At 33.2% G+C, this 25,656-nt stretch overlaps 1 protein-coding gene across 1 annotated transcript in view; it reads right to left on the bottom strand.

Annotated features, from left to right (window-relative positions):
* The window catches only part of LOC124361899 (potassium voltage-gated channel subfamily KQT member 1), a 402,353-nt gene that overhangs the window by 47,548 nt on the left and 329,149 nt on the right, over nt 1-25,656 (bottom strand). The window contains exons 4-5 of the mRNA XM_046815954.1: nt 5,070-5,196; nt 3,310-3,485 (exon numbers count right to left, since the gene is read on the bottom strand). Coding sequence (XP_046671910.1) covers nt 3,310-3,485; nt 5,070-5,196 — 303 coding nt within the window. The remainder of the gene's footprint in view (nt 1-3,309; nt 3,486-5,069; nt 5,197-25,656) is intronic.

The following is a 25,656-nucleotide window of genomic DNA, read 5'->3' as shown; positions in this document are numbered from 1 at the left end:
TAATCTGGAAGCAGCGCAAAGGTCCTTAAAGGACTAGGTGCAATTTTCTAAAATTCTTGTCCTAAGAGAACAAAAAAAATGGAATCAGAGAAATTTTATAGTTTTTGATAAAGCTTCTAGTTTCAAATACTTGCCAAAGACAATAATACGCAGCACAGATAACAGCACACACAGCTGACTGGTAAAGCGATGGGAACGACTTTTGGTATTATTTCTATATCTCTGCTACATTCAGTATGGTTAATTAGCTATTTACGTTTATTTAGCCCCACCATTTTTAGAGTATAAGTAATACTCTAATACTTATATAAATAATACACGTAATAAAATATTTCAAATAGTCCGCATACAGACATCAATGCCAATGATGTAATAGAAAAGCATATTTTATCTTTTGAAGCCAGTTTGGAAAAATAATTTATTACTCCATTAAGTATTTTAAACTTATTTACCTTACAAAATATTTGTTTCGAACAATTTTATTTTAATTACAAACATAGTTCGCTTACATAAAATGTTTGCACTAGAGTAAGGATCCCTAACAAATACTGTATGATTAAAATAGACAAGTTTAAATGAAATTGTAACCACCAACGAGCCAAAATATGATAATGTTCAGACATATAAATTATTTGGAGAAATGACTGTAAATTTAATGTCGGTTGATATTCGCCCTAAAATTAATAATTAAAAAAATTCCATTCCTATTTTTTAAGACCTCTAAGGGCTGTAATTCCAAGATGAGGAGCTCCTTTACGTTCACATTTGCGAGCCGCCATGGGGTACTAGAGACTTTCTGTCACAAAATCCCAATATGGATGAAAGGTTACACTTTTAAAGTAAAAAAATCATGTACATGTATGTTTCATGTACATGTGTTCATGTATGTATGTGTGTGTGTGTGTGTGTGAGACATGTGTTATTTACATTATATACCAAGTTATTCATTATTGGCACTGTATTGTTTGTACAGGGCACTTTCTAAATTAGCCATATTGAGGTTAAGCATTATTTACTAATCTACAATGTACAGATAATGGTCCGATGATACTTTGAGTATTAGTTCTTGCTGATAAATGTCTGCCCATCCTTTTTACAGGTTTTAAATATTTATTCTCCTTTTATCATACTATGGGGTCAAGGTGGCTACAAATATTCTTATTGAATAAATGTATACTATCATGAATTGTGGTCAGAGTTGATATTAGTATACACTCACCATCAGCACTAACCAAATATATAAACAGTCTATAACAACCTACAAAAAAACTAATATTTGCTAAAAAAGTTGAAAAGACATCCAATCCCACAACATCGAAAGTTTCTATTGTTTTTAATTCTATACTTCACAAAGTACTATAATTTAAGATATGGAATGGTCGGCGCAACTAATGAAGGATTAGAGGTTATACATCCCCGCTATTAGTGCAGTCATGATCAATCACTATCGGCGCGGCCATCTTTGTTTTATTTAGCAGCCTTTGATCTGACAACACTACAATCACCTGCCACGTGAACGTCAGCAAGGCAAATGGACTGCTTTGACAAACGATGTACAACAGTCGTCACTCACAGACATTTACGTTACTTCTGAAATAACAACGCGTCTGATGTACCGATACATTGTGTGACGTTAAAGTTTCATTTTAAAACAAGTGAAATTACCAGTTGTTTAAAAACTACACGATATTGCATTGATTTGAAACCCATGGGTAGCGCAGGGACAACTTCACATTGTAGCTTTTTGTATTCTTAATAGGACCACCATAGATCTATAAAGAAAAGAAAATTATAAAATAAGTTGTAGAATTTTGAATTCCTTGAATGAATTGTAATAAATATGTAAAACATAACTGTGCAGATATTAATTAGAGCAACGCTATAAACATGTAATACAAATGGGGATGATAATTTAACTGTTCGTTGTTAAAGCTGTAAAGATTTAATTTTCAAAACGTTCCCTATCTTTGCCAAATAGAAATTGGCATCCTATTGATTTAGAGCAGATTTACTGTGACAAGACATGGCCCACATTGAGGTTCTCAGCGAATAGCCAACAATACAAAAACTGAATTAACGACAGCTCTCAATGGGGACCATGTCTTGTCACAGAAAATGTGATCTAATATGTTATTTATTATTCGATTTAAATAACTTTAGTGTCATTAGATTTGTGAGATATTCTTGAAATTCTTGAGAAAAATAGTTTTTAAGATAGTATTCAAAGTTAAAAAGTTTGAATGGCCGCCATTTTGAAAATACAAAAAGATAATTTCATTGTATTCTTTTCAGTAACTAACCTTGTTATCATAAACATTTGAGTCATATTTTGTATAATTTAATCTATTACTTTTTAATATATTAATAAAAAAAATGCATACAGACAGACAGATGGGAAATTAAACATCGGAGACCCATGTTCATATGGTGAAATATGTTTGTCTTGACCTGAGCAATAACGTGGTATACTCTTTGTCCAGAGAGTTACGGGACGCCCTGTATAATCTTTGCGCTTAATCTCGTGACTCATTCTGTAATTGCTAAACATCTATTATGTATACACGTTGCTACTTTTGTTATTTCTGTTTCTTTGTGTACTGTTTTGTGGTTAGCTGTGTATCGTGTATCTCTGTAATTTATTCCTATCTAATATCAGCTGGATATTGGTTATGGTTACCTTGTGGTATTAAAAACGTCGTTTTGCAAAAAGTTTATTTACTATACCAAGACGAACAATGAAAGAAAGCCTTATGGGCTGCAATATAATAAGCGGCCATCAACACAATCGAATCATGATTATAGAATTATCGATATTATGGAAACCAGTATACTCTCAGTTCCACAAAGAGGTCACCAAATAATAATACGTTCATGAGGTGCCCATCGAAACGTGCATGTAATTGGATACCTATTCAAAAACATAGCGTCTCTCCTCAGGGAATCAATACGTAATATAAGACAAAAAATTAACCTTTCATCGGAACAAAAAACGGTAGGACACAGAGTATATATCACTGAGGCTGTGGCGATGAAAATCAAGCCAGTTTACAAATTATCTGTCTACAAGATCTCATTGGAAAGATGTGCTCTTGGAAGGACATCAAATCCTAACAACACTGTTTGAGGAGAGGTACCTGCAAGCCTTGACTCTTCTAAATTAGAGTTTGGAAGCAGCCATCACATGTAACTCTGGCTACCTTGGAAGTTTAAAAATGCTTCAGGAATATCTGTGTAATGCTAGGTATAACGTACTTCATTCACAAAGAAACAGTCATTAGATGTGTTTAATATTCATAGAAATACAAATACCTGTCTGTGGATGAAAACTACGGAGCCCAGTAGCCTCCAAGTCCCGCCTTGACGGTCGACATGGAGCATGCGCAGAATCTGGAGGAACCGGATACCTCGTATAGCGGACGTTGCGAATACTTGGCCATTCGAGCCAACTGACAAAACTACTATGGAAGCTATAACTACAATTAAATCTGTAACAAAAATTAATTAAAGGTTAAAACCACTTTGAACATAGCAGTATACCAATACAGCTGTGTATTCAATCCTGCCAACAATATTTTGTACTAATTCAAATCAATAATTAATATTAACATACTATAAGCATGGAATGTATTACTAATTCAATAATTAAAGTATAATGATTAAGACTTAAGACAAACGCTTTTGTGAATATGATATTTTTGTAAAAAATATTTCTATTAGAATTGTGTGAACAAAGTAAAGAGCTCATATTAAATGTTACAAATCTATTATTGTGTATTTTCATTTGATTTTGATACGTTCAGGTATAAAATAGGTATTAAATTAGTATAATAAGTCTTAATTTCCCTAACTGAACGAGTAGTAAAACTTGGCATTCTCATGAGTGTTGAGTGTGACAACATTGACTTAAAAAGAGACCTTGCACCCCTGTAAAGTATTATATGTCAGAACGCTTGTGTACGCTGCGATTTGTAGATAGCGCTACCATCCTAAATAGCATGTTTAGGATTGTAATCCATTATAATCCTATAGTAATTATCTCATATTAGCAAGTGAAATTTAATAATTATTGCCAATATTATTGTGAGGTGTCATAAAAATCCGCGTTAAAAAGATTAATATTCAAGTTAGTCAATTTTAAAGAGTGTAGTCTACATAAATCCAAAGCTGCTTTCTAACGTGAGTTTTTAATAATTACAGTCTTGAAATGTTTATCTTGGTGTATACTTTATTAGGGAACAAGTAATTAATAATGTGAAGGAAACAGGATTTTCCGGACATTATTTGCCATCGTTCAGTGAAACAAGAAATCAGTAACACTACGTCCGGAAAACTATGTCCGGAAAAATCCTGTTTTCTTCACAATCCTTCCATCGTCAAAACTAACCTTCAAACAAAGAATAATTATTAATAATGGTGTCACAACGAACAAAAACGTACATCAAGTCAAAGTTCTACTTATTAATTACACAAAAATTTATTTCAGTGAGTTTTTATTTGGTTATATACGAGCATGTACATTCTAAAAGTTCGTATTTTAATATAGTGAAACAATTCGAGCTACCTGCACGAAAATCAACCTCAACATCTGCTGTCATAAAAAAATCATAAACTATTATCATAAACGCATATAGGTACTTGATTTTATTGATATTTTTTACATTCAGTGTGTAAACTAACATGTCCATTAAGCCACGTCATAGTATGAGCAGCATGTGGCAGCAGCGATGTGGCAACACCGCTTCAAATGCCTAGAGTAGCCTGCACCAAAATAGCCCAATGCAATGACTGTTGAAGCAGTGTTGCCATATCACTGCCGATCACCTGCTGTTGCCTAATGTTGAGAAAGTAAGTAATTTTTTCATTCACAAAAATGGAAACAATGTTGAGCACGGAGTGTAGAGGAGGCTTTAAGCGTAACAACCATCATCGGACTAATTTGGTGTCCGACTACAACTAGGACTATTTTCGTATGGGCTACTATAGTAGTCGTAGATAAATAACTGTACGACATCATCAAATATTTTTCTAACTACAATCGGGCAATAATTCTAATAGAATTTGATATTTACCTATAATACAAATGGGTTTTCGAATGAAGCGTAGGCGGCCACAGCAGCCCATGTATTTGGATCGGCAACCTGCGGACCATAACCTCACCATGTATTCCACGCCGAAGAACACCACGAGGCAAATCTCCTAAACAGAGAGTGACATGATCTGTTAGTTTCCTGGAGATATTGAAATGGCTCAATAAATCCCTGTCGCTAATTCAATGGAAGAAAGACAACTAAAGTAATGCGAACTTAAATTTAACATTCACGCAACTCTCACATACATTTTAATTTGTTGTTTGCCCTTTGACAGCAAGGACATTGTCGTCAAAGGCTTCAATAACTCCAGATTAAATGCATAGCGTAAGACTCGAGAACCAATGTGCCCTGTGTGAGTACCCAACTGTGTTTTCCTTGAAATCGATAGAGGAGTTTTTACTAAGAATGTAATCGGGCGTTTACTAATTTTTGTGAATGCCAAAATAGGGAGGATATCCAAAGCGGTTTAACATTTTTTATTTTTCCTAACTTTATACACTTCACACCGACCGGTAGACACATAAATAATAATTATATCACCAGCATACCTATACAGATAAAGTAAAGTAAAGATGTCTTATTTTACCAGGCAAAGTTGGGACTAAGAAGCCCTCTCTAACACTTAACCTGGGGATCAACGGCTTAAAGGTGACTTCCTCCGAACCACCACCAACGGCCGGGCAGGCGGGCTGCTTGGATCGCTAAGCGGTCCTGGACAGGATCGCTAAGCGGTCACCCATCCAAGCAGCAGCCACGTTCGACGTTGCTTGATCCGGTTGTCTTGCAATAACCGTTGTACCCGATACACTACGCTATTGGCGAAGATGAGATAAAGTAATTGCAAGTCACCACTTTAGGGGTGGTTAGCTACCGTAACTTAACACTTACTTACGAGTCTACTGTTTGGTTCTATGTGAGTCGAGCAAAAAAAAAAACTATCTGAGATCAAAATTATCATTCAATATTTTTAACTGTTTTGCCACTTTTGTATTCGACTTCCACCAAAACTAACGCGGCTGAAGATCTATGTCTTTCTTAAGGAGAAATTTTCTAAAAAAAAAAAAAAAAAAAAAAAAAAAAAAAAAAAAAAAAAAAACTAGGCATACTCATACAATGTTCTCTAACTACAAACTAGTCCTTAATTCCTGGACTAATATAAAGCCAGTCTTTTATCGAATGGTCCACAAAATGTACATTTCATAACTATTGGCTCAAGTGAGTTTTCAATGTAGTTAACAATAAAACGTCCGCCATTTATCTTACATTTAGTTATTAATTTATTATCAAACTGACAGAAACCATGAAGTAGTTGAAAGACACGAAGAATGTTAAGTTGGTGATGCGGAGAGAAATTAAAGAAGCACTTAGCTAAATTATTACCGTGTATACGCTATAAACATGTATCCAACTCAGTTTTCCGATTAATCCTTTGTGACTGCCAGCGTCACATATCATGTACGACAATCTTTTAGATTGTATTTTGTCTGGATATTGTATTAATTATGTGATGAATGGTGTTTAATTAGTTAGCAGCTACAATATAGCAGGCTCGTGTTTATTATTAGGAAAAAACTAAGCTTAAAACAATGCAGAGGAAATGTAATCCAGGCTAATGGACGAGTCGGAATTAAACTATAAAAAATGTAAAAAGCATTTCTAAACAACAATACACACCCTTGGCAAATTGCCTCGTTTAAAATTTCAACTGTCGAAATTAAATAATTTAACTCTTATATTTGCATACAAAGGCCTCATCGAGCGTACAGTAGCTAAAAGATAAACACGTGGGAACGTTAATTAAACTCACTCACTGTTGTTGTGAAGCCAGGGGTATTTTAATTTCAATAAAACACAGGCAATTAAATTATCCTATCATTCGGCGTTGTATTTCGTTCCGTTCTCTCAATTAAATTCTTATTTCCGTTTTTTATACCTTAGTTACAAGATAGGAATGACAAATCAATAAATTAAAGCACAAAACATTCAATGAATTGTCTATTCATTCATTCATTCTTGACGTTTATGTGCACAAGGTGCTTCTTTCATATCGTGGACAGCTATTAATGAGATTACATAGTTGCATAAATCAACGGTTGCAGTATAATAAGAGGCCACCACCACAATAGAATCATATTTATGATTATCTAAACTATAGAACCAAAATGTTGACAGCTATTAATGAGATTACATAGTTGCATAAATCAACGGCTTTAGTATTATAGGAGGCCACCACCACAATAGAATCATATTTATGATTATCTAAACTATAGAAACAAAAATGTTGACAGCTATTAATGAGATTACATAGTTGCATAAATCAACGGTTGCAGTATTATAAGGGGCCACCACCACAATAGAATCATATTTATGATTATCTAAACTATAGAAACAAAAATGTTGACACGAATTACGTTATATAAAAACTATCTATGTTGTGCAGCCAAATAAACAATAAGGCGATACCATAAGAGTCTCTCGCATTCGTAATATTACAGAGGATAGTCTAAAATAAGATAATATTAATGACAATACTCAAATTAGTATTATATTTCAGAGTATTATTTCAAATCATTGAATGCTGCAACTTACACTGCCCAATTAATTGTAATATGGTTTATTAAAAATAATATATAAATATAAACTAAAAAACATAAATTACAGCCATAGAATTAAAATGTCATTGTATGACAAACGTAGCTTTGACCCTACTGAAGAAGATATCCTTTGTTTCGACTGAAAGTTAAGCGTCTAAGTGACTGTGAATCTTGGTTCCACAAGGAGTGACGTTGTTTTTACAGGCCAGTGAAATTCTAAAGATCATTTTGTCAAAATGTTTCAGTGTTTCAAATTACATTCTGCCTTCTGACCTCAGAATTTGCATTTGAATAAAAATGTGGTATATTTTAACTTTCAGTCATAATTTTGAAGTTCAGCATGGTATTTTATTCGACATTAGATGCACTATGGAGTAAACCCAAGTTTATTATCTTATTAAACTTGCGCTGAGTATTCAATATAAATTTAAGGTGATATTTATACGATTGAACAGTCTAATATATATATATATATATATATATAAGATAAAATAATTATAAATTCACTTATTAACCCGAAGTACAGGTTAAAAAGCTCAAAAACCGTAACTCCTATAAGCCCTTTGTACTTACTTGTATCGGTTTATTCTCCATAGAAAAATCAAGGAATTAATCAGAAACTGTGCTAGAATTGGAATTGGTTGTCACGTGATAGGAAATGAAAGGTTTGCATGAAAAAAAGAAAAAACATACACATTTGGTCTCGTATTATGTAAATAAAAGAACTGTACTTTTACTTCATATACGAGACAAATTAACGAAGTTCTTAAATAAAATGGCCACTTAACATATCCGTACTTAAATGTTCCCTTTAACGATGTTCCCCCTCGTCATTTGTTCTTTCGCCACTTTTCATTTAAATTTTTTCATGATAAACATGAACATATTTAAGTTTAATTCTAAGAGTATATCATAATCATACTTAGGTTATAATTGATATAAAGTAGTTAGATATGGTTTTATCTTTACCTTTGGTTCTATCTCACGGAGACACTTCAATTTTAATAACTTATAATTCAATAAGTTTTCCTACTAAAGATTATGGCTTGCCTCTAATGAACATTCTGGAGGACAAGATGGTTGTAATCTTAAAATTCACCAATATTAACGTATATTAAGATTGATATCAATTTTAAAACGGGATTAGAACATTTTTATATGTCTTATTTCTTATATCTCCAAAGAATTGGGAAGGTACTTTAAAACTTTTGTGGAAAACATATTAATGTTTTATACATTATTTCAATATATACAGGGTTTTCATAAAATGAATGGTGCAATTTTGAATGCTTATAAACAATTTGCTACGCAATGTAGAAAAATATGGTTGGCACCTCTGAATTCTTCAGCTCAATTAGTTTTATTGCTCTGTGTTAGAAAACAGCTGCTTCATTGTTGTTGGTTAAATTGTGCAATAACTTCAAACATTTGATTCTGATCTAGAAGCATGTTTTCTGATCAAGAAAAAGCCAAGTGTGTGCTATTGTTTAGTGAATTAAGGTCTTCTGTTTTAGTGCAAAGGGCTTTTAGAAGTTTATTTAACAAAGATCCACCTCATAGAAACAACATTACGCGTTGGAGTAAACAATTCGAAGAAACTGGATCGGTACAAAAACGGAAGTCTTCTGGGAGACAGACTGTATCAGAGGTAACCATTCAAAACGATAGAGAATCTTGTCTTAGATGTCCACAAAAATCTCTTCCACGTCGGAGACTGGAGCTTGGAATCCCAGTGACAACTCTGCATAAAATTTTGCATAAAAGGCTGCATTTTCATGCCTATAAAGTTCAACTGTTGCATGGGATCAAACCGAATGATAAAAATAAACGTGTGGAGTATGCAACTTACATCTTAAATCAGATTGAAGAAAATGAATAATTTTTAAATGATGTTATGTTTACAGATGAGGCAAATTTTCATGTTAACTGGTGTGTTAATAGACACAACGTTCGAATTTGGGGTTCTGAACATCCTCATGAGATCATAGAAATAATCCGAGACACACCAAAAGTAAACGTCTGGTGTGGACTGACTAAAAACAAAGTAATTGGACCTTTTTTCTTTGTCGAGAAAAGTCCTAATGGTAATGTGTATCTGGACATGCTAGAGAATTTTTGTTTTCCTCAAATTGACGAGTTTTTATAATGTCAATATGGTGTATTTTCAACAAGATGGTGCGCCACCCCATTATAAGGACTTTGTTCGTGATGCTTTGAATGACAAGTTTGGACAAAGATGGATAGGTCGAGGTGGCCCAATAGCATGGCCTCCTAGAAGCCCGGATTTGACTCCATGCGATTTTTTTTTGTGGGGATACGTGAAAAACATTGTTTATTCTCAGAAGATCCGTGATTTAGCTCATTTAAAGGAAAGGATTTATGAGGCAGTATCATCGGTAACAAGAGACATGCTGCACAGTGTATGGGCCGAGATCGACCATAGATTAGATGTCTGCAGAGCTATCGGTGGTGGACACATTGAAATGTACTAAATGTATCAGTATAAAATTGTTTTTAACGAGGATTCTAATGAAATAAATATTTTTAATGTACTTCGTACGGTTCTCTTTTTATTTTATGTTTAAATTGTACCATTCATTTATGAAAACCCTGTATTTTCATTCAGTAATAACTTTAGTTTGTCCCATCGACAATTTTAATTTAAATTTTCTGACAATATACATAAACACCTGTGAGTTTAATTCTCTGAGTATATCTTAATTTTCCTTCAGTTGTACTTGATATAAAGTAGTTAGATATAGTTTAAATTTTATCTTGGTTCCATCTCACCCAGTCATTCCAATTTGAATGTAATACAATAGGTTTTCCGATTAAAGAGTATGACCTGCTTCTAGTCAACATTGGGGAGGACGAGATGGATTTCACCTTGGAATTCAGCAATATTAACGTCTATTAACACCTTCACTTCTAGTCTACACTGTGTGAACGTGTTAATGTTGTAAATTCTAAAATGGGAATAGAACATTTTATTATGTTTTAAGATTACTCAATAGAATTAGGGAGAAATTTAAAAATATTTTGTGCGTAACATATCAATATTTGATATATTATTTTATATATATTTTCGTATCGTAATAACTTTGGTTACGAAGTTAAAAATAACATAAAAAATCGTAAAAATGAAATAGCTTTTAGGTTTGACTGACAGTAACCGAGGATACATTCTGTACTTCAGCTCTACTTTGACAGGTCTTACTAACGACAAATTGGTGAGCCACTATCATCAATTTATGGACTGTATGAATATTCAGGTGGTCGTGACAGTGAAATGACGAGGAGGCCTTATTTAGGTAGTACAGATCAATATATATTGATAACATATACATTCATTGGGTTTTTTCAAAGCAAGATGCCTACAACGTGTTTTACCTTGGTAATTGCAATTATACAAATTTTACCCAAAAGTAATATTTTACTCATTAGATCATTATAGATTATTTAGCTTGTTTAACAGCTGGATACTTGAAACCTCTGTCGGAATAACGCATTCATAGGGATGCGTTTTAGTTGCCATTAACTTAAAAATCGGTTACTCACCTCTTGGAACTGACTTTGCCATTTATGATGTTTTGTCAAATTGGTTTCCAGTTTACATGTTAAAAGCTCGGTGGTGTTTGAAAATAGTAGATACCAGATCGTAATTTTACCGATGAACCAACTAGAGTAAGAAAAGGTTATTATCATCGATTGTGTATCATCTTTTTGTTGGAGGTTTTTTAAACTGTTGCACGACTTACGAACTTTGAGGTTCAAAACAAGGGAATCAATATTTTCGTTATCGATCACTGAAGATCAAAGTGAGATGTTTGAAGGACCGGAGGAACACATTTAAAAAGCGAAAGTGACACTTTTAGGATACCAAGTTTTCTTTTTTGTCCGTAATAAATGAAAGCTTACTTGAATCTTTCGGAGCAGACTACTTTAATGAACAAAGCTTTCTTCAGATCTAATAAAGAATCCTGACGTTTTAATTTATTTACTGCAGTGGTTAAACGCGATTGGTAACAAATTTTGGAACAGGATCAAGCTTCGATATTCTGCGTACTATTTGTTTAAAAGAAAACATGTCTACCATTAAGTGACAAATATTTAAGCATAAGATTGGTTGGGTTACTTTTAGATATAATCTCCGATTTTAAAAGTAATTTGAAAAACTATCTAGACATGGGATAATACAAGCTATCGATCCCATCTTTACCTAATGAATTTCATGCTATTTTGTATGCAAGGTGTGTTGGTTCCAGTATCCCTAATTATGATCTGGTTTATGAATCGAGTTTGGAAAAGCAGTATAACATAAAAACTTGATATCTGTAATTAGTTTACACTGTCATATCTCATCTGTTGAGTAATAGGTACCATTGCTTTGTCTATTACATTAAGAGAGAAGATAATAGACTACTCCTGTGCGTTAATGCCAACAATTAATTATAATGTTGTATGGAACCAATTAGCTGAACGCTGTGACAACAAGTTGCGCTTGGTGGTTATTAGCACATATTGATGAAGTACTTACTTCACCTAGTGACATGTCACAATTAACTAAACATTTTCGTAGCCTCATAGGTACGTTCTCTGAAAATATGCAGCTATGCAAAAGAACGACTGTTATCAGAAATTTTTAGGAGTATTATTTTAATTTGCAGCTTATAAAGATATTCAACAAAATATACAACCCAAATACCTTACATCTTTGGATATTACTCAATTAATAGATTTTATTTATGATCAGATAAATATAATCGTTTGATACTGCGCTTAAATAAAAATTTTAACTACCTACTTAGCTTAAAATAACACGAAATATGTATAGCTTTGGATAAATTCAACATATACTCCTTCACCTTTAACAGATATCCATATTAAATGTGAAACCAATAAGCAAGAATTTTTGTAATTTTCTAATAAAAAATACGTCATAAAATCCAAGGAAGAGTGTTACAATAGTTTATCTTTGGTATAGGTCACCTATGATCAACTAATGACAACTGTATGGTCCCTCATAAATGTAATGTCTGATAGTACTTCGAATCTATTGTACTAACCAACCTAAAATTTGGAAATTAACCCGAAAGAATATCCTTTAAACATCTACATCAGTTAAATCTTCGTTAAACCCATAAAATTTGTTACCAACGAACAAATTAGGTTACTAGTTATAGTCCTGGTATTTGCCGTAGTTTTGGATTATACACGTCTACTTTGAAAAGTTAAAATATATACCAAACTCCGGAAGAATTTTCTGCTATACCATATATAATCGCTATTGCCATTGAAGGGTATTTAAGTATGACATATATGTTTCAAAAATTGAACACTTGGTTTTGAGGATTGGGATCTATTTTCTTCCTAAACATAACAAAACTTTACAAATTTAAAATGGGCGATGAACTCGCCCTAGTATAAATTGACTACGAAATAAGTTGTACCCCAGAAAACCAAGCATTGAGCTGTAAGTTGAGACAAGTGAGAACGAACACTAACCACGTCACATCACAGAACCAAGAGCACAACACAATACAAGTCACACACACCATGGAGGGCGAGAGACTGACTGATCAGTTGATAATCTGACGGTGAAGCGGATCTGCAGAAACTTTAAGATGGGATGATAAATCCTGTTATCATTTGTCAGTCCAGAGATTTCATTAGACGTGATACCAGTTTTTTATATTTATTTATTTTTGAAATATCATCTCCTTCAGATTTTTATAAATTGTTTACAAACACAATCCTAAAAAAAACACAATATTTTAATACATACAATAATTCTTCTTGAAGTTGAGCGTTAACGTAAATGTAATTAAGTTAATTTTCAAGCACTGGCTGAGCCGTAGTAAGAGTATTACTCATAAAACACAACATTTCCTCAGTCATTACCAGGAACTGGCAATTCAATTAATTACCTCACTCATTGACAGTTGTTTGGCATGAAATTAAAGCACCGGCTTTTGAAAATAGCTCTAAATTTGAAAAAGCTTGTCTACTTTGGTGTAATTAGTTCTCAACAGCTTTAAACCGGTTTACCTTCTGACCTACTTATACTAGTAAATCTCTTAAGTATTTGCATTTATCAGAAGTATTGTTTGGCAAATCACCAATGTTTTTATTGAGCTGCTTTCGAAGACTTTAATTTATATCCATTGAACAATAAAGTGTGCTGCTATAGTATATTCCTGCGAAAATAAAATCCCATATATACGATAGAGTGGCAAATAACACGACACATATGACATCATTACCCATCAACGGTTCCAGACATGTCGACAGTCATGGTGAAATATTGTGTTGACGAAAGCTAATTATAATCCAAACAGTGAACGGATTACAAATACGGATGATAGTGGTCGTGACATTTCTGTGGCTGACCTAGTTTTATCATGATCTGACACAGGGTGATTTTCCAGTGTTATCAATGTTCCAGTACAATGTTATCTGATCAGGGGTTCATTTACTGTGAGTCAGAGCATCTTTCAGTTGGGTAGAATGGTTGATGGAGATTGACATGTTCTGAATACTACCAATGGAAACATGTGTTAAGTTATGATAATTGGGACCAACAATATCGTTTTCCCAAAATCGTTTTGATTTAGAAAATTGATTAACACTGGTGACCGTGGTTGTGGTATAAACAAAGATGACAGTTTCAAGTATTGGACATACAAGAATGTGAGGGCTACAGAAAAGTATCAAAAATATAGGAAGTTGTTGAAAAGCAGACAGATAGCTTCAGAAGATAAGAAGATAGCTGAAGAAGGTGTTACATATGGAGCAGGAGAGTTTTAGTAGAGATTTATGTATTTACAGACTTTTGTTGACGATTTCCGAAAGTTCCGAAAGTTTAGTTTTTTAACACAATTTTTAAAATAACTAAAGAGTTTTTGACATAGACTATTGAAATTTTTACCTCAGCACCCTTATACCATGAACTAATTTTAATGGTATAGACAACCTTCTAGGTGAGTAAGTATTTATTTTATTAAATATTTTTCACACAAATTTGAGGTAAAATTTTATGTTTTTACAAATAAATCTATAAAATTAAGAATTTTAGTCCTATGATAGTCTTTATACCATTAAAAATAGAGCATCTCATAGGGAATAAAAAAATATTAAGTTTATTTAAATATCTTAAAAAATAAAAAAGTTATTTCCATTTTTTGCATTTAACTTTTTTTGAAAAAAATAACCAAAAAAATATAAATAATGAAAAAAAAATATTTTTTTTGTAGTATTATTTTTATTTAAATGCTAATGGATGAGTAATGAAAGAAAAAACCATTAATTTTTAGTAAATAAAAAAAAATACTGAAATGGTGGCGGATCCCTTTAAACTTAACATCTGACAACTTTCGTAATTTTGTAGCAAACCGAAAAAGCTGTAACATTCGACTTTGTTCGTCTAATAGTATAATACTAACACCTACCTGCGCCTTCGCACGCAATTTCCTGATGAATAACTAGGATATCGTAGAAATAATACACTCCGGATATATTATATAACGGTAACTGAAAAATATTCAAAAAATCTATTTTAGAATAATTGGTCAAAAGGTTTTAGAGAAGTATTTTGGTATCCGAAAGGCCATGACTTTATTATACAATTTAAAAAACAAAAATTATTCTCATATTTAAGTGTAGTATAAAATCTTACCAAATGGCACTTGGATACCAACTCATATAAGTAAATCAACTCAGACTGATGAAGATATTGATTTACATTTTGATTTTGGTGCATAAGCAGACTTCATGTTAGGGAGAAGCATTGTATAAATTAACACGAAAAGAAACTGTTGGAATTGTGACAGCCTTGTGAATGCTCATATTCAGTTTTCAGAGATTGGCTAAGGAGACCATATACAGGTACGTAAATGCAACTGAAAAGCCTATTGCAGTCAAAACGAGTTTATTTCCGGCGCTTATAATCTACTTCCTTGTACAAGGAGTAGAATGAAAACTCCAATTTTCGGCTGTACACAACTGTTACATAGACACACTTATGTCCTCTGTGCGTAGATGGTTCTTAAAAATCCGAGAACAAACCTACGCGGTTACCACCACGAAAATGAAAGAATTTTTCAAACCGCCCAATTTTAATTATAATATAATATGATTACTTTCATTCTTGGAAAAAAATATATCCCTACCTTCGTTTTCGCCTACTGTTTCCCAGCCTACGGGAATAGCATTTCTGGAGAAGACATGCATCGCATTCAAAAGTTGCAAAACTCTGCAATCCGTTTCATATTTAATTTGCAACGATTTGAGCATGTCTCTCCTTACAGAGATGCCGCTGGGATGATGTCGGTAGAGACCGTCTGCAGGGTCATGACGTGCTGCATGGTCCACAAGGCTAATCAGGAGCCTCAGTACCTTAGTAAGAAGCTCTAATTTCGGGATGAGGTCTCTCAGCGCAGAACCCGCCATGGGAATCTTCTTCACTTTCCCAAAGTTAGGCTGGAGTTGGGAAGAAGGAGCTCCTCTTATTTCGGCCCGAAATTGTACAACGACCTCCCACCAAACGTGAAACAATGTTCAATAGCTACATTTCAGAATAAGATGAGGCAGAATTTTCTTAATGTATAGATTTTTTTTATTTATTTGTATTTCATTTTCATGTATATGTTGTATGTGACGATAGTTGTTCTGAAAAGCAGTTGTTCTGTATGTAACTGAGAAACGCTTGATGAAAATAAAGACAACATTATTATTATTATTATTATTCTTTTCCCTTGGTATTTGTTCTTCAAAAATATGAATTTCTATAAACTTGATAAAGCACAGTTTGAGTACTTCCTTTAAAATCTTTATATGCTACTCCATCCTACTTCCTTAATTCTGTCTAAGAATTATAATTGTTCATGTTTCCAATCAGTATCCTGCATCAGGGGAAAATAGGTCCGTAGCCTCATCGGCAGGTTAAAAAAATTCACTTGTGTCCACTGAATTGCTTTTGAATTCCATTTCCAATGGTCACAGGACTACTGTACCTGTTTGTTGCCTCCATGGAGCTAATGGTTCGTTAAATTGTGTTATCGGCCGATCCTTTACTTTTCCTCTCCAGTTAATATAACTATGTCGGCCACACTGTCAAAAGAAACCAATTTATAGTACCTTACATTTATACATTCACAATTTTGTCCAGTGAAGTCTAGAATACTCAAAATTGGTTTGAATTCGTCTCCCTTCCATAGCAAAAGTAACATTAATTATTATTTGCTCTATTCATGTTGATGCATTTTTTTATGCAAAATACAAATTTCCGGAACACTACGTTGCTCGTTGCGTTATTTATCTCCATTAGCTTTGTACAACTTTTAACCTATTTTTAGAGTACTTTTGATATGTATTTCAGAATAAGAATAAGTATATATAATGCACTAATGTCAAATTTCGTAAAAATCTGTCCACTATATTTTGTGGGATTGAGTATCAATCATCCAAAGGTGTTCACAAACTTGCGCATTTATAATATTAAGAGGATAACTTCAATTTAATGAAGAATGTACTGTAAAAATATTGAACGCTACTTATAACTATTCAAACATTTATATACCCGTAGTGTAATTTTCTATATAAGCAATATCTCACAATTTTAAAAGTAGTAGGCTATGTTTGTCATAATATACAATTTTGTTTATTTGTTTTTACCTAAATACAAGTCAAGTGTCAAAGAGTAAGAGGATAAAAACTATTAAATTTAGCAATCGTAATTTTGGTAGGTGTAAGATAATTATGAAATTGATTTAGAAATTGTAAAACTTCAATATCAATAACTTTAACTATATTATTTAGAATAATTAACTGGGCCAGAAGGAATTTGGAAGTTTTTAAAGATTTGGAAATATATTTTATGTTGAAAACAGGAAACATTATATATGTAACAGCTTAGTAAATAACACATTATTTGAACTATTCTATATTTTTTCAATATAATTTTGAAGCTTTATATATAAAAATGGATTGATATTTGAAAGCAATAAAATGAAAAACAGCTCAATTCATATTATTTTTAAACTTGTATTATAAAATATAAACAGAGGTATGTGCGGAAAAAATAGTAATAAATTAATTATTTAATAATAATTTTGTTATTTATTTGATAAAAATAAATGTATACACCCTAATCCAGGAAAAGAAAATCAATCACATAGACGTGTATAACACCACTGTGCTATTCATATGCATAATTTTTGCATCTTTCTCCAATTATGTTTATTAGTTGTTGTAAAGCGTATTACCGTCCATAAAAATTATTTAACAATTCAAAAGCCAATACTTAAACTGTTGTTGGAAACATTAAAAGATAAGCAAACTGAACCAAGGTTGCACTTTACAGAGCTGAGTACAGTAATTAATCTATTATACGGTGACCTGTGGCATGGGGCAAACGCCTTCACACTAATTAGATATTGAATGTTGCATAAGGTAGTGGCCCGCGCTTTGAGCATAAATAATAAGAGACCGAATCTTGGTAAACACCTTAATGTATTCGTTATCCATTATTAATTATTATTTAGTTGACTCGCAATACTGCTTTACAGTTTTTGGTTCCCTATAGTACTCATTACTTACATATTTCAGGTAAATGACTGATTTTCCCATCTACTCTCGACTTGTGGTAAAATAATAGTGTTGAAACCACCAAATACTAAAATCGATAGTTGAAAAACGATAATGGTTACTCTTATCGAATCGAGTTCATTACTCTCTCCTCTTATCGATTCTCAAAGTTTGGTAAAATGATAGTTGTTAAAAAATCATCAATGTAGCTACTAAATATCGATAGTTGAAACATGATGGTGATTAATCTTATCAAATTAAGTTGATTACTCTTTCCGCTTATCGATTCTCAAAGTTTGGTAAAATGATAGTTGTTAAAAAAATTGTCAATTTAGCTACTAAATATCGATAGTTTAAACATGATAGTGATTACTCTTGTCAAATTAAGTTTATTACTCTTTCCTCTTATCCGACTCTCGAAGAGTATTAAAGTGATAGTGTTTCCAGTCAATTTAAAATCAATTATGGTTGTTTAAACTAATCTTAATATCATACAAACATGCACTGAAATAGTAATTAGAGTGTACTCGTTTTTAGCGCCATAATTATATTACTAGTCATTTTATATTATTTAATTAATATATGTAAAGTTTTGTAGAGAATTCACGAACACTCTGTACATTTTAACGTAACCTTTGTCGATTAAAATCAACTCCTTTATTTTATTATAGGTTAACATAGACAATCATTAGTTTTGTAAAACATCTATTATCATATTTCATATAATATCTTCATATTATATTAACCTTATCGTATAAATGTCATTCAGAATGGATGATTATAACTAATTTTCTAGTTAAAACGAAAAGATTTATAGGACAAACAAAGAAATTTCGTCGAAATCGAGCTATGATGTATTTTAAGTATTTGACTTGAAGTTGTCATGTGTTATGTTTGATAACTAGATCGCCTTTTAAACCTCTAATCTTCATTCTTTATTACCTTTCGTGTTTAAAAATATAGTTTGTAATGATGACAAGAAATAACTCTAGAACTTTAATTAGAACAGCGTATTAACATATTATAAAAAAGAAAAACATGTTAATTAATATTTATATTAAAGGCAATATATTAAAAAAATAAGACTGTTTTCACTCATTCTTAATTGTCTTGTAACCATTTATCCCTTAGCAATCAATCTTCTTTCAAAGAAATAAAGTTATAAAGGGAACACACACACGGGAGGTTTATTATATCCTAAAACTTTTTATTTAATTTTCACCGACCATCAAAACTTCTCCCTTCACAGAGCAACATTTTATTGACAGGACGTTACAACTACTTGAGTTTGAAAATGTTTCTTCTGCAATATATAATACTATAGACCATCATAAGAAATACCATTTTTGAATCTTGCTAAAATTCAAAAAGTTAATATCCATTTGTTTTTTAAATGTTTAAGACTAGCGATTACATAGTTTTAGGACTTTCATCTAATTCTTTACGCTACGGCATTAAATCTATAATACATTTTATGCCCTACAATAATCGATATGTAATCCATTGACCTGATCAATTGATCGTCAGGTAGCAACGGTGGATTAAATGGTTAATCTAACGCAGTGATTACAGCGGATAATAGAGATTGCTTGGAGTACGATTAGTCAATCGGATGAACACTCAATACATTTTAATACACGAATAGTGTCTGTTTGTCCTGTAAATTTGTATCTTTTTTACTAGGAAACTAGTAATACTCATAATTTCTGAATGAAATGTATACGTTAAGGACAATATAACATTATGAAATATGATTACAGTTATTTTAAAAACCGAATAATATTCTAGATTAATTTATAATAACAACAGAAATCAGTTGATTTTGATCGTCAACGGTTCCGTAGCAATCTACAGAGTGTCCCAGAACTCTCTACCAACCTTTACGTATATTAAATTAATCTTACAAAATGGGGGCTGTACGGGTAATGAGTTTAAAAGATTTTATTTTGGTTAATATTTGGTTCGGGAATATTATTTGTAAATATTAGTAGGAAGTTCTGAACACCATGTATACAAGTTTGTGTACATTACACATTCTAAACATATTTAGAACAAAATTAAGGAAATAAAACATATTTATTATTTATAGATATAATAACTCATTTAGAAAAAATAAAATGTTTGGTCTTCTTGGTACTGTATAACTGTTACACAAAATGTGTTTATGTCTGTTAATAGCCAAACATGGAAAGAAGAACAAGGGTTAAGAACATAACTCTGGTTATTAGTAAACACAGTCCACTGTACAATGCTAATGGTATTAGTTTATTGGTCCACTCGGTGCTGTATAACTGTTACACTAAATTGTGTTTATGTCTGTTACTAGTTTAACACGATAAGAAGTACAGGGGTTAAGAACATTAGTCAGGTTATTACCAAACACTGCCCGCCCTACAATGCTAATGGTATTGGTTTATTGGTCCACTCGGTACTGTATAACTGTTACACTAAATTGTGTTTATGTCTGTTACTAGCTTAACACGATAAGAAGTACAGGGGTAAGAACATTAGTCTGGTGATTAATATACACTGCCCGCCCTACAATGCTAATGGTATTGGTTTATTGGTCCACTCGGTACTGTATAACTGTTACACTAAATTGTGTTTATGTCTGTTACTAGTTTAACACGGATAAGAAGTACAGGGGTTAAGAACGTTAGTCAGGTTATTACCAAACACTGCCCTCCCTACAATGCTAATGGTATTGGTTTATTGGTCCACTCGGTGCTGTATAACTGTTACACTAAATTGTGTTTATGTCTGTTACTAGTTTAACACGATAAGAAGTACAGGGGTTAAGAACGTTAGTCAGGTTATTACCAAACACTGCCCTCCCTACAATGCTAATGGTATTGGTTTATTGGTCCACTCGGTACTGTATAACTGTTACACTAAATTGTGTTTATGTCTGTTACTAGTTTAACACGATAAGAAGTACAGGGGTTAAGAACATTAGTCAGGTGATTAATATACACTGCCCGCCCTACAATGCTAATGGTATTGGTATTGGTCCACTCGGTACTGTATAACTGTTACACTAAATTGTGTTTATGTCTGTTACTAGTTTACACGGACACTAGAGCAAGAGTTAAGAACGTTAGTCAGGTTATTCCAAAACACTGCCCGCCCTACAATGCTAATGGTATTGGTTTATTGGTCCACTCGGTGCTGTATAACTGTTACACTAAATTGTGTTTATGTCTGTTACTAGTTTACACGGACACTAGAGTAAGAGTTAAGAACGTTAGTCAGGTTATTCCAAAACACTGCCCGCCCTACAATGCTAATGGTATTGGTTTATTGGTCCACTCGGTGCTGTATAACTGTTACACTAAATTGTGTTTATGTCTGTTACTAGTTTACACGGACACTAGAGCAAGAGTTAAGAACGTTAGTCAGGTTATTCCCAAACACTGCCCGCCCTACAATGCTAATGGTATTGGTATTGGTCCACTCGGTACTGTATAACTGTTACACTAAATTGTGTTTATGTCTGTTACTAGTTTACACGGACACTAGAGCAAGAGTTAAGAACGTTAGTCAGGTTATTCCAAAACACTACCCGCCCTACAATGCTAATGGTATTGGTTTATTGGTCCACTCGGTGCTGTATAACTGTTACACTAAATTGTGTTTATGTCTGTTACTAGTTTACACGAACACTAGAAGTAAGAGTTAAGAACGTTAGTCAGGTTATTCCCAAACACTGCCCTCCCTACAATGCTAATGGTACTGGTTTATTGGTCCACTCGGTGCTGTATAACTGTTACACTAAATTGTGTTTATGTCTGTTACTAGCTTAACACGATAAGAAGTACAGGGGTTAAGAACATTAGTCTGGTGATTAATATACACTGCCCGCCCTACAATGCTAATGGTATTGGTATTGGTCCACTCGGTACTGTATAACTGTTACACTAAATTGTGTTTATGTCTGTTACTAGCTTAACACGATAAGAAGTACAGGGGTTAAGAACTTTAGTCAGGTGATTAATATCCACTGCCCGCCCTACAATGCTAATGGTATTGGTATTGGTCCACTCGGTACTGTATAACTGTTACACTAAATTGTGTTTATGTCTGTTACTAGCTTAACACGATAAGAAGTACAGGGGTTAAGAACGTTAGTCAGGTTATTCCCAAACACTGTCCGCCCTACAATGCTAATGGTATTGGTTTATTGGTCCACTCGGTGCTGTATAACTGTTACACTAAATTGTGTTTATGTCTGTTACTAGTTTACACGGACACTAGAGCAAGAGTTAAGAACGTTAGTCAGGTTATTCCAAAACACTGCCCGCCCTACAATGCTAATGGTATTGGTTTATTGGTCCACTCGGTGCTGTATAACTGTTACACTAAATTGTGTTTATGTCTGTTACTAGTTTACACGGACACTAGAGCAAGAGTTAAGAACGTTAGTCAGGTTATTCCAAAACACTGCCCTCCCTACAATGCTAATGGTATTGGTTTATTGGTCCACTCGGTGCTGTATAACTGTTACACTAAATTGTGTTTATGTCTGTTACTAGTTTACACGGACACTAGAGCAAGAGTTAAGAACGTTAGTCAGGTTATTCCCAAACACTGCCCGCCCTACAATGCTAATGGTATTGGTTTATTGGTCCACTCGGTGCTGTATAACTGTTACACTAAATTGTGTTTATGTCTGTTACTAGTTTACACGGACACTAGAGCAAGAGTTAAGAACGTTAGTCAGGTTATTCCAAAACACTGCCCGCCCTACAATGCTAATGGTATTGGTTTATTGGTCCACTCGGTGCTGTATAACTGTTACACTAAATTGTGTTTATGTCTGTTACTAGTTTACACGGACACTAGAGCAAGAGTTAAGAACGTTAGTCAGGTTATTCCAAAACACTGCCCGCCCTACAATGCTAATGGTATTGGTTTATTGGTCCACTCGGTGCTGTATAACTGTTACACTAAATTGTGTTTATGTCTGTTACTAGTTTACACGGACACTAGAGCAAGAGTTAAGAACGTTAGTCAGGTTATTCCAAAACACTGCCCGCCCTACAATGCTAATGGTATTGGTTTATTGGTCCACTCGGTGCTGTATAACTGTTACACTAAATTGTGTTTATGTCTGTTACTAGTTTACACGGACACTAGAGCAAGAGTTAAGAACGTTAGTCAGGTTATTCCCAAACACTGCCCTCCCTACAATGCTAATGGTACTGGTTTATTGGTCCACTCGGTGCTGTATAACTGTTACACTAAATTGTGTTTATGTCTGTTACTAGCTTAACACGATAAGAAGTACGGGGTAAGAACATTAGTCTGGTGATTAATATCCACTGCCCTCCCTACAATGCTAATGGTTATTGGTTTATTGGTCCACTCGGTGCTGTATAACTGTTACACTAAATTGTGTTTATGTCTGTTACTAGTTAACACGGACACTAGAAGTACAGGGGTTAAGAACGTTTAGTCAGGTTATTAAAACACTGCCCGCCCTGCAATGCTAATGTTTTTGGTATTGGTCCACTCGGTGCTGTATAACTGTTACACTAAATTGTGTTTATGTCTGTTACTAGTTTACACGATAAGAAGTACAGGGTTAAGAACGTTAGTCAGGTTATTCCCAAACACTGCCCGCCCTACAATGCTAATGGTATTGGTTTATTGGTCCACTCGGTGCTGTATAACTGTTACACTAAATTGTGTTTATGTATGTTACTAGTTTAACACGATAAGAAGTACAGGGGTTAAGAACGTTAGTCAGGTTATTCCCAAACACTGTCCGCCCTACAATGCTAATGGTATTGGTTTATTGGTCCACTCGGTGCTGTATAACTGTTACACTAAATTGTGTTTATGTCTGTTACTAGTTTAACACGATAAGAAGTACAGGGGTTAAGAACGTTAGTCAGGTTATTCCCAAACACTGCCCGCCTTACGATGCTAATGTTATTGGTTTATTGGTCCACCCGGTACTATATAACTGTTACTAACTTAAACCCCGTCAAATTAGCTAAACAGCATCCTAATTTAGTCTTTTGGGATTGTGTACTGTAGTAGAAAATGACTGAGTAGATTATGATTACCTCTATTGTTGTGTCAATACTATACAAGATATGTCGTTAATAAAACCTTTAAACAATAATCTTTAAAAAAATAAATAATAATAACCTTATAGTGGGTGAGTAGACGTTTTTAACTTGAGACACAACCAATCCTCAACCGTCATGCACGAGATAAATGGACTGAATAATAAGTATTTACAGTCAAAGAATAGGCTTTTCTTAGGTTGGCTGACCATATTCCAACCTTTATTTACGTTAGAATATGGTTGGTTTTAAATGTGTTAGTTAGTAAAATATTATCTATGAAAAATTATTTTTTTATATTTTTAACCTTTTATCAACATTACTCTACAATTTAAACTCTTATAAAAAATAGCGACGCTGGTGATCAATTACTTTCTTGGGGAAACAGCTGGTATCGATTTCATGCAAAACTTAGTAAGTTGTGTGCATGTGCAGTACGAAATGGTTCTCGGTTGTATATGGAGTACAACAAGGGTGTATCATTTTGATAGTTTTGTTTTGTCGCTAAAAGAAAACTGCAGAATATAGTAAAATATACATTGCTGCAGATTATAATATCCTGCATGTAAGTTTCAAAAAGACAACATAGCATATGGATTACATTAGATTACCATGAACCAGACGCACTCACTTGCAATTAATTTTGAACAATACAGAGCAACGTTGAATAGTGATTTTGCAGTGACACAAATAACTGATTACGACAGGATACTAATATTTCCAGGACTTGTTCATAATAAGAGGCTCAGGTGCCACCAAGTATCACAGTAACAATATTGCAAGGTTTAGTCACTTCTTCCTCTGTGTCGATTTGTTCCTACACAGACAATTGTCATATATGTTATCGGCAAAAAAACTTCCACCGTATGCCACATAAACTGCCAATTCAATATGAAATACAAGGTGGAAGTTTTGCCATCATAAAAACAGCATTAACTAGCATTGCCATAAACAGTCGTGGAGTAGTACAAATTTCAGATTTATTTAAGATTTTTCTAGGAATGTGTAACATTTGAGAAGAGAGGATCAAATCATTAAATTTTTATTTTTTGAACGCTTCACATAAGGAACGGAAACTAGTTTCCATGGACGAGCGATCCGATTAGTTGCATTGCATCACGCTGTATCTATAATTAGACATTTTTGTAAGTACAGAAAACCCCTAAACACTCTCTATAACAATTTTCAATTGTATATCAAATTTTACAATATTTCGGATGCGTAAGAAAGTATTTTTATTGAATGTATTTGGAGTAAAACATTGTAAATTACTCAAAGATTTGATCACCCTCTAACAAATCAGTTAACCCAGCA

This window comes from Homalodisca vitripennis, chromosome 5 (assembly GCF_021130785.1).
Source record: "Homalodisca vitripennis isolate AUS2020 chromosome 5, UT_GWSS_2.1, whole genome shotgun sequence".
NCBI classification, from domain to species: domain Eukaryota; kingdom Metazoa; phylum Arthropoda; class Insecta; order Hemiptera; family Cicadellidae; genus Homalodisca; species Homalodisca vitripennis.
The sequence above is the reverse complement of the archived record's forward strand: the minus strand, read 5'-3'. Positions and strand labels throughout refer to the sequence as shown.